Raw genomic sequence first — 10557 nt, 5'->3', positions numbered from 1 at the left:
TGTGAACCCCGCCACTTTAAATGCCAGTTTAGAGCCAACAGTTGCCCAAGCATAACCCTTTGGAGGAAAAATGTTTTCGTAGTATTTTTATTTCCTTTCTTCAGTTTAAGTATTTTCAGTTGGCTTTATTTTCCTGGCCAATTCTGCTCAGCTGATTCTGCAAAAGTAAGCCCATTTGAGTTGGAATACCTAAAAGGCCAGCTTCCATATTCAGAAGCAGTCTACCTCTCCAGAACAGTGAATAAGAGTGTCCCTGGGCACTCTGGAAGCCACACAGAGTCCCTGTGGTACTCAGGAAGGAGAACCCTATTGAAGCATACTGAGGATGAGAATTAAGAGAGAACCTCCCCACCAGGAGCATGTTATCTGTGAACAGCAGGGGCTGGGAATAGAGCACAGAGTGGTGATGGTTTCCAAGCCTGCTGGGCGAGCTTTTCAGAAGTGTAGAGCTGGAGGTCGCTTCCGGTCCTGTGTCCAGTTAGTTTGTTGGAAGTCCTGGCAAATCCAGCATGCCTCATTTGCATGTGAATTGACATGTAAATTGAGTTGTCCCACAATGCAACTCTGAGGAAGCTGTTTGCTGCCACTCCCACTTGCTCTCTCTCTCTTCCTTCTTCCCCACCAGAAGCAGCCACAGGGATGTGTGCTGCTCTCCTCCATTCTGGGCACCACATGGTGGGCCTGGCATTCCCCTTTCTTCCACGCAGCTCTTGGCAGCTGTAGGGATGAGAGTTTAGGGCAAAACTAAGTATTTAGAAAGGAAAGAAGAACAAAGGAACCTCATCTTTTCCACCAAGATGGATGTGACACAAGCAACAATAAAGTCAGTAAAAAATTCCTTTTACTTCTTAACCTAATATGTCTAAGCGTGTGATTCTTTATGCTCGGGAGGGCTTAATGTGTAAGATCAATAACCTGTGTTTCTCTGGCATGCTCATTGAAGCTATTTTAAGATAATTATTTTCTGTGCCGGCTTCTCAGCTGTGTTATAAGCTCTGCTCCATTTCAGTGGTTCTAGCAAGCCACTGAATTGGCTTCACAGTTGTAGTCCCCACAGTTGAAGGATTATTCCAAAAAACTGGAACAAGTTCAGACAAAGACCAACAAGGAGGATTATGGACTCAATCCTATGAAGAGCAGCTGGAGGTGTTACCTGGAATTTTAGGCTTCATTATTAGCTTTTTAATAAAGGTGATATTAGCATTTCAGCATGGCATCCATGCCTTCTTTTGAAGTTCAGGAAACCATGTTTTCCTTTTACCCCAAACCCTTTCTTTTATGTGCAAAAAATGAGCCTTTTCAGCAACTCAACAGTAGAAAGCGTATTCTGAAAGTCCTTGAACACACTTGCAAGTTTGGAGATGGATACAAACCAGCCTGGGAAAGAGGGTGACGCATCCCATAAATTTGCTTCTTGTGGCATGTTATCTGTAATCACTGTTTTCTATTGTTCAATTCTCACATGTAATCAACGTCTTTTATCATTGGATTAGTGGCTTTCTGACATATCACGTATACTGAATGTCCGTATCATTTGTTTCTGTACCGTATAAGAAGACTGGACCCCTTTAATAAAGGCCTTTTGCTTTGCCTGAATGACTTTGTGATTCGTATTTGCAGGTAGGTGAAAGGGCCACCTTTGCAAAGGTAAAATTGCTTCCTTTCCCAAATTCAGGGAATAGGTCTTCAGCTCCATGCCACTCTGGGTGCCTGAGTTTTTAAGGCAACAGAGGGAACGGAAGTAGTCCATCTTGGAAAGAGAAGATGGGGAGGGACATGAAGGTCAAAAGAATGGCACTAGGAAGACAATTGTGTCCTGTCTCTCTCTCCTTGTCGACGACAGAACACCAAAGGATGGGGTTAAGTTACAGAAAAGCAGATCCTGATGAAATGTTAGAAAAAAGCAATGACCCAAAGACTTGGGGGGCTCTCCTCTGCTGGTTGTGGACAGGAGCATCTGACAGGGATGCTTTAATTTGGATTCCTACCCTGAAAAGGAGGTTGGACTACATGGCCTCCAGGATCCCATCAGCACAGTAATGCAATACAGAAACTTTGATGACCTGATACCAGGGACAAAGATCTGGGATGGATTTATGGCTGGTCCCTCTCGGAACAGAATTTTGGACCGAATGAGCCCAGCCCAACCCAACATCAGCGCTTCCGCTGTACAGTATTTGTATTTTCAGTCTCACAGAATCACAGAGTTAGAAGACACCTTAGAGGTCATCCAGCCCAACCCCTTGCTCAGTGCGGGGCCTGGTAGATTATCTCTGACCGATGACCATCCAGCCTCTGTTTAAAGACCTCCAGCGAAGGAGGGCTCACCATTTCCTGGGGCTGCCTGTTCCACTGGCTGCCTGCTCATACAGTGGGCAAATTTCTTGCTTACCCCCTTCCAGTAAGCAGCTGGACTGCTGATATGATCCAGAAGACCTTTTCCCCTAATATTGTAGTAACAAAAGCAAAAATCAAATTAAAAACAGTTGCTATGTCCAGCTAGGAAACATCTCTTTCCAGTTCTCCCCTTTGGAAATGGAGAGACCCCAAATAATCCAGGGATATTGCCCTATGGTGTATTCCTTTGCCACCTGGAGATCATCTCCTGCAATTCAAACCCTACTGAGGCCCAAAGCAAAGTATTATCTTTTATGAGCTGTATGGAAAAGCAAGACAGTTGAGAAGGTATCAAGTACTGTACCTGGGAGAGGAATTAGTTTACCTGTTACAGGTAGTTAATTAATCCTCAAGGAAGAAGCCGGGCTCGGCTGCCACCACCATGCCGTACACATCGCCAATTGGTGAGGCCGCCACCCACCTGATGCTGAACAGAAGCCAGGGATATTCTGAAATTGCTTTGCAGCCAGGGGCTCGTAAGAAGATACCTTTGCAACGGCTGCACCGAAACATGAGCCCGAGGACATCCATGCGATTGCAGCAGAATCGAACCCCAAAAGACAGGACCGGCTTATAACCCCCAGATGTAAGTCTCATAATATGCACGTTTTATTCCTCCCCTCTAAAATAGCCGTCTCTTTCCTAAAGCAAAAGCTCTGTTGGGCCGATTTCCAGGGCTTCACCAACAAGGAGACGGTTTGGGCGAAGCGGGGAACAGTTCTGCTGGATAAACAACCGGGTTCAGTAGTAGGCACACCTGCGTGTGAAGGTAGCCACCATCTCCATCTCCTGATGTGGTGGAAGATTGGATCCTAATTAGGCCACGCAGGGGATGGCAGAGGCTGGGGATCCCCCGAGATTACAGCACGAGAACCAATTTCCTGGTTGCACATCCCAGGTGATGGGGCAGGTGAGCTTCAAGGATTCCCCCAAGCACAAAGGGGTTCGGAGTCTGAGAATGGAAGAAGGGAGAGACTGGTGTTGCTTGCTGGTGAAAAGATTTGGCAATCAGCTCCTCTCACCCCTGTAGATAATGTTAACTAGGGGGCATAAAGCTGTAACTTGGTAGAAGGTACCTTGTTTTGTCCCTTTCTAGCTCTGCCCGTCGCTCAAAGCCACGAGGACTGGAGTCTTATTCTATTTTTAAGGGAAGCAGTAGACACCCGCTTGGCTTGCACATGCTTCTGATTTCAACCCCTGGCATTTCTGGGGCAGGGAGGGGGCAAGAAAAATTCCTACCTGAGGAGGATGCTGAACTGTGTCAGCTATGAGGGCAGAGCATCACCCTGCAGTGGCCTTTGCCTATTTTCTCTGGCCCTGTTTCTGCAAAGACTGCGGGGTTGGATAGCATGAGCCGTTCCAAGCCTCTTGATCTGTCTCTTGCAGAGAGCCACATGAAGAGCCTGAAAGCCAGATTTAAGAAGGGTGACGTGAGTACAAGCCGCCATTGCTGTTGCATATTTTCAGCCGCGTGCCAAATTCCTAAGGTTAGGATTAAAACCTGGAGCCTGGTTCCTGCGGTGCTCCATCCTGCAAAACAGGGTATAAATGGGAGCAGGTACTCCAGTTCTTCCCAACGGCCAAGGACAGCATGCAGATCTTTAATGCCAAGGGGAAATCCCTGCCTTTTAGGGATTAACATTAAAAATAGCTGGAGCCGCCAAGGTTAATCGATTTGATTATGTCCCATCAAGTCAGTTTCGACTCTTAACAGCCAGAAAGAAGGATTTTCCCCAGGAGGACCTGTCCCCATCCTGGCCCTTCAGGTCTCCCAAGGGTGCCCCCATCGGCTGGTAACTGAGTCCCTCCACTTTGCTGCTGGCTGTCCTCTTTTCTTCCACCTTTCCCAGCATTATGGGCTTTGCAAAGGGAGGTGGGTTTTTGCATTGATTGATTGATTGATTACATGCTATCAAGTCACTGTTGACTCCTAGTAACCACATAGATAGATTTCCTCCAGGAGGACCTGTCCCCAACCTGGTCCTTCAGGTCTTCCAAAAGTGCCCCCATCTCCATGGTAACTGAGTCCATCCATCTCGCTGCTGGTCGTCCTCCTCTTCTCTTTCCTTCCACCTTTCCCACCATCAGAGCCTCCTCCAGAGAGCTGGGTCTTCACATTGACTGGTTGATTCACTGTTGACTCCTTAGATAGATTTTCTCCAGGAGGACCTGTCCCCAACCTGGACCTTCAGGTCTTCCAACAGTGCCCCCATCTCCATGGTAACTCAGTCTACCCCCTCTTGCTGCTGGTCCTCCTCCTCTTCTCTTTCCTTCCACCTTTCCCAGCATCAGAGCCTCCTCCAGAGAGCTGGGTCTTTCCTTAATGCGTCCAAAGTAGCATCATTTGTTCAAGGCCTTCATGGCTGCTCTACTGTGTGCTAGTCTGATTGATGAGGGCAACCATATATGGGCTGCAAAGATAGGACCCTTCCAAAAAGAGAGTAAAATCCAGTCCATAGTGAACTGACTGCATTCAGGAGATCTGGGATAGTGAACCTTGGTTAGAAGTGAAACCATAAAGTTTGGTAGAAATGATGAGATGGAATGGACTATCTTGGAGGACTAGCTGGCCAACCTGTAGCCTGTAGAGCAGTGTTCCTCAACCTTGGCAACTTTAAGACGGGTGGACTTCAACTCCCAGAATTCCCCAGCCAGCAAAATTTTGGGGAGTGAGATTTCACCACAGTGAGTTATAGCAGGCAAGTCCCCTATTTTGGGTGGACAATAAGACAGGCTTCCTTCAAATGGTATTAGATTTTGGTTCCCAGAATCCGTGGCTGGCTGACGAGCCTGGTGGGGAGCCTCTCCCTCCATCTGGATTCAGGGGATCTCGGCAGCTTCTGGCTTAGCTTGGCCAAGGTAATGCGTGGGAGGTCAAACTGGCTCAGGCAGGCTGGAGCTACGTTGTCCTCAATGCTGGTTGTGACGCTCCTGGCACAACCTTGGAATTGCAGGATTGACGCCTGCAGAGTTTCCCAACCCGGGCAACCTCCAGAGGGGTGGACTTCACCTCCCAGACTTCCCCAGCCAGCATGGCTGCTGCTGAGGATCCTGGGAGCTGAAGTCCACGCATTGATTTGAAAGTTGCCCAGGCTGGGGAAATCCTAGCCCAGGATGAAGGCTCTTGCTCGATATACAGCGGCACCTTTTCCAGGCCGGCAGGATGTTCATCTCTGTCCCGCCTGCTGGGCACCGGGCGTCGGTGCGGATCGACTGGAGAGCGGCTTTCCGCGGGCGGAAGAGGAGAGGCGGATTTCGGGTGTGTGCCTCGCCCGCAGACGGAGGCGCACCGGCCAGGTCCGCTTTCGACCGCTAGAGGGAGCTGGTCCCCTGCCGCTGCTGCGCCCGAGGGCCTTTGCGCGGAGCGGCTGAGCCACCTGGACCGTTCTCCCTCCGCCCGGCAGCATCCCGCGGTCCTCCTCTTTCTTCCCCGGGCCAGGCAGGTTGGATGGATGGCTACCCGCTACTTCCTAGGGGGAACGATGAAGCAGATCTGCTTCTGCGCCGCCTCCCCCTTCGTGGTAGGTTCCGCGCCCGCCCGCTCCCCCCCCGCCCTACCCTCCCTCCCGCAATGCTCCTCTCCCTGCCCGCATCCTTCCCCCGCGCCCAGCGCTGCTGCCGTTGCGCCGGCCGCCTTCCCCCTCTCGCCAAGCCCCCTCGGGGGCGCGGGGCGGGGGCTGGTTTCCAAGCAGCTGAGCCCGTTCTTTCTTTCTTTCTTTAATGCTCGTAATGCAAGGGAGGGTGGGAGTGGGGTGTAGCAGGAGAGAACGGGAGTCACACTCTGTGCATGCCCAGAGTGAAGCGGGGGCATACCCACCCGGCCGTCCCTGCACTCCGGAAGGCGATAGCTGTGCTGTTAAGAATGTGCTGAAATGTACGGAATGACTATTTTTTAACGGAAAAGGAAAGGCCGTTCCCACTGTTACATTCCTCCTGCGTGGGGGATCCTTCATAAGGGACGATGAAGGTGATGATGACGATGGTTATCATCGCACCTTCTTCCAGGGAACTCAAGGGGATTCAACAGGACTCTCATCTTGTTTTCTGTTTATCCCATTTACGATGATACCCCCGTTAAGGATGTGCCTCTCTTTTCCTGGTTCCCTTCCTCCCTCTGTTGTTATCGTCACAACAACCCTGTGAGGTGGGTTTGGCTCAGAGACCATGCCTCGGTCAAGGTCACTCCATCAGCTTCACAGCTGGCATCCGTCCTCCGTAGTTCCATGCCGGTTTGAAACCCTCCCAATACTTTTAATTTTATTTTAGGTTTTCTCAGTGTATCCTCAACCTCTCCAGTCTGACTGGTGCCCTGTCCCCTCTTTCCAAGAATATTTGTGCTACATTTCTTGGAGTTAAAGGTCCCCCCTTCACTTCTTCTCCATACAGTTCGAAATGCTTTAATGTCTTTTGACCTTTCAATGAGAGGCCGTGTGTACCTCTGTCTGTGCGTGTTTCTTCCTGTTTTGTACTTCCAACCTTGCAAGCTTGGTCAGGGGTAAGAGAGGGGAAACTTTGCAGCAGAGTTGGGTTCTTCCAGAAGATGATTCTAAAGCAGCCAAACAACTTGGTCTGGAAGACTGAACGCAGGGTGGGTGGAATTTTCCATTAGCTTCCATGCAGTGGCTGGGCTTGCAGAACCTGCTGAAGCAAATCCAATTCTCTTTCAAACTGATCTTGACTCCTAGAAGTCATGAGCACACCTATGCAGCTTTTGGGCAGCTTTATGGAAGTGGCTGGCCCTCTTCTTTTTTCAGGTGGCCACTTTAGCCAGTCGCCCTCAGATTTTCTGGTGGTCCTCCATCCCACTCCTAACCAGGTACCACCCTGCTTAGCCTTTGAGAGGACACATAGTGCTAAAATAGGTTGGGTGTTTTCTTAGCATGTGGGGTCAACCATCATGTTAAGCTGCAATATGGTTTATAGATCTGGGTGTAGGGTGTTGGGTCTCTATAGCAGTTGTGGTTTTGCAGAACCAGGTTTAGGATTTACTGTAGTGGGCTGTGCAAACTTGTCATGAAGTATGTCCTCTCGCCACCCAAACTTTCCTTCTTTTTAGGAAGGAACTGTCGTTCGAAAGGGGCGAAGACAGTGAGTTGGTTGTCGGACAAATTTAATCCCCCCATTTTGGCTCAGCCCAGGCATGTAATAGACCTGGATGGGTTCCAGGGGGAGCCTGGGGTCCTTCCTTGAGGATCTGGTGGGTAGTTCAACAGATGCCTTCATTGCCGTCTGGAATGGTTGGGGGGCTTGAGGCCTTGGCTTCCTCCTCTGGAGCCTCTCCATTTTGTGGACTCAGTAGCTGTCCAACCATGCTGTTTAAGATAATTTCCTCCCTGTGAGGTAAGGATGAGCCACAAGAACATCTCCAGGCTGTTGTAAAGAATATTTTAAGCACCTAGCAGATAAAGTTATTCAGATTTACTCTGAGTTGGCCTCTGACTGGGCAAGTCCTAATGAGTTCATCTGGTTCCATTCGCTGAGAGATATTGATCCTGTAACTCTTGAGAAAGTGGTCTGGATCCTCGGGACTGTTTGCCCAGCCACCTGTCTGTTAGGTCTGCCCCCTGCTCATTAGGAGGTGACGTGTGGTTGGGTCCTCGTGGTCGTGAACGCTTCCGTGACCGGGGCAGTTGTGCATCCTCTCTTCACGAAGCCATCAGTGGACCCAACAGTTCTGGACAACTGTCACTGAGGCTCCGACCTTCCGTTTCTGAGGAAGGTTGTTGAGAAGGTGGTCAGGTTGTAGCTGCAACGGCAGCCGGATGAAGCAAATTGCCCGGCTCCTATCCAGCTGGGTTTCAGGCTGGGACATAGTACAGAGATAGCATTGGTTGCGTGTGTGGGTGACTTCTGGTGAAGCCAGGGCCGGGGTGGTGGGACCATCCTGGCTCTTCTTGATCTCTCAGTGGCTTTTGATACCATGGATCGTAGTATCCTTTTGGGCCAGCTCTGGGGATTACAGGTGGGAGGCATGTTGTGGTGATGATTCTCCTCCTCAGCTCAGTTCCAGCTGATGTTGATAGAGGGGACAGAACGACCTTTGCCTCTACCAGTGGGATGCCTCCGTGGTCGACAGTCTCATCTTTCCTATTTAATATCTACATGAAACTGCTGGGTGAGGTCATCTACAGGCATGGAGTCTAATACCGTTAGTACACTGATGATACCCGGTTCTACATCCTGACCCCGAGGGGACTAACCAGTGCCATCATGGTTGGGCCCCTTGCCTTGGGGCTCCAAAGATCTGGATGGGGAGGAACAGGCTTAAACTCAACCCTGATAAGATGGAATGGCTATGGGGTTTTGGCTCCCTCAGGAAGGTCATGGATCCTCTCTCTCTCTCTCTTCCTTAACATCTATGTAAGGAATAGCCATATCTTTCCAGGAGCTGCCTAGAGGCTCTTCCCTGACACGCTTGGTCAGATGGAGAAGCTGCATTGGACCTTCCAAGTTGGATGGGCTGGAACGGAGAGGGATAAGGGGTGGGTATACTGGCTAGAGGGGAACAGACACACCCCTAAATGTATGTCTCCAAATAATACTGTTGGTTTTCAGAGCCAAGACTGGAGCAAGAACGATGAAAAACTCTTGCAGGCAGTGGAATTCAACGATGCAGATCGAGTCTCCTCGCTCCTGCTCCGGAAGAGCCTGGTCCCCACCAAACTGGACATGGAGGGGAAATCAGCGTAAGTTTCCCTTCCCTTCCCTTCCCTTCCCTTCCCTTCCCTTCCCTTCCCTTCCCTTCCCTTCCCTTCCCTTCCCTCCCTCCCTCCCTCCCTCCCTCCCTTCCTTCCTTCCTTCCTTCCTTCCTCTGCTCCTCCCCCCTTCCCTTCCCTTCCCTTCCCTTCCCTTCCCTTCCCTCCCTCCCTCCCTTCCTTCCTTCCTCTGCTCCTCCCCCCTTCCCTTCCCTTCCCTTCCCTTCCCTTCCCTTCCCTTCCCTTCCCTTCCCTTCCCTTCCCTCCCTCCCTCCCTCCCTCCCTCCCTCCCTCCCTCCCTCCCTCCCTCCCTTCCTTCCTCTGCTCCTCCCCCCTTCCCTTCCCTTCCCTTCCCTTCCCTTCCCTTCCCTTCCCTCCCTCCCTCCCTTCCTTCCTTCCTCTGCTCCTCCCCCCTTCCCTTCCCTTCCCTTCCCTTCCCTTCCCTTCCCTTCCCTTCCCTTCCCTCCCTTCCTTCCTCTGCTCCTCCCCCCTTCCCTTCCCTTCCCTTCCCTTCCCTTCCCTTCCCTCCCTCCCTCCCTTCCTTCCTTCCTCTGCTCCTCCCCCCTTCCCTTCCCTTCCCTTCCCTTCCCTTCCCTTCCCTTCCCTTCCCTTCCCTTCCCTTCCCTCCCTCCCTCCCTCCCTCCCTCCCTCCCTCCCTTCCTTCCTTCCTCTGCTCCTCCCCCCTTCCCTTCCCTTCCCTTCCCTTCCCTTCCCTTCCCTTCCCTCCCTCCCTCCCTTCCTTCCTTCCTCTGCTCCTCCCCCTTTCCCTTCCCTTCCCTTCCCTTCCCTTCCCTCCCTCCCTCCCTTCCTTCCTTCCTCTGCTCCTCCCCCCTTCCCTTCCCTTCCCTTCCCTTCCCTTCCCTTCCCTTCCCTTCCCTTCCCTTCCCTTCCCTTCCCTTCCCTCCCTCCCTCCCTTCCTTCCTTCCTCTGCTCCTCCCCCCTTCCCTTCCCTTCCCTTCCCTTCCCTTCCCTTCCCTTCCCTCCCTCCCTCCCTTCCTTCCTTCCTCTGCTCCTCCCCCCTTCCCTTCCCTTCCCTTCCCTTCCCTTCCCTTCCCTTCCCTTCCCTTCCCTTCCCTCCCTTCCTTCCTCTGCTCCTCCCCCCTTCCCTTCCCTTCCCTTCCCTTCCCTTCCCTCCCTCCCTCCCTTCCTTCCTTCCTCTGCTCCTCCCCCCTTCCCTTCCCTTCCCTTCCCTTCCCTTCCCTTCCCTTCCCTTCCCTTCCCTTCCCTTCCCTTCCCTCCCTCCCTCCCTCCCTCCCTCCCTCCCTCCCTTCCTTCCTTCCTCTGCTCCTCCCCCCTTCCCTTCCCTTCCCTTCCCTTCCCTTCCCTTCCCTTCCCTCCCTCCCTCCCTTCCTTCCTTCCTCTGCTCCTCCCCCCTTCCCTTCCCTTCCCTTCCCTTCCCTTCCCTTCCCTTCCCTTCCCTTCCCTTCCCTTCCCTTCCCTCCCTTCCTTCCTCTGCTCCTCCCCC

At 51.9% G+C, this 10557-nt stretch overlaps 1 protein-coding gene across 1 annotated transcript in view; it reads left to right on the top strand.

Moving 5' to 3' along the window:
* Positions 1 to 5841: 5841 nt before the first annotated feature.
* Positions 5842 to 10557, top strand: part of ANKRD24 (ankyrin repeat domain 24) — a 40065-nt gene continuing 35349 nt past the window's right edge. The window contains exons 1-2 of the mRNA XM_063290973.1: positions 5842 to 5918; positions 8953 to 9083. Coding sequence (XP_063147043.1) covers positions 5850 to 5918; positions 8953 to 9083 — 200 coding nt within the window. The 5' untranslated portion in view covers positions 5842 to 5849. The remainder of the gene's footprint in view (positions 5919 to 8952; positions 9084 to 10557) is intronic.

The sequence above is a fragment of the Candoia aspera genome, chromosome 1 (genome assembly GCF_035149785.1).
Source record: "Candoia aspera isolate rCanAsp1 chromosome 1, rCanAsp1.hap2, whole genome shotgun sequence".
In the NCBI taxonomy this organism is placed as follows: Eukaryota; Metazoa; Chordata; class Lepidosauria; order Squamata; family Boidae; genus Candoia; species Candoia aspera.
Note: the sequence above shows the minus strand (reverse complement) of the source record. Positions and strands in the feature narration are given on the sequence as shown.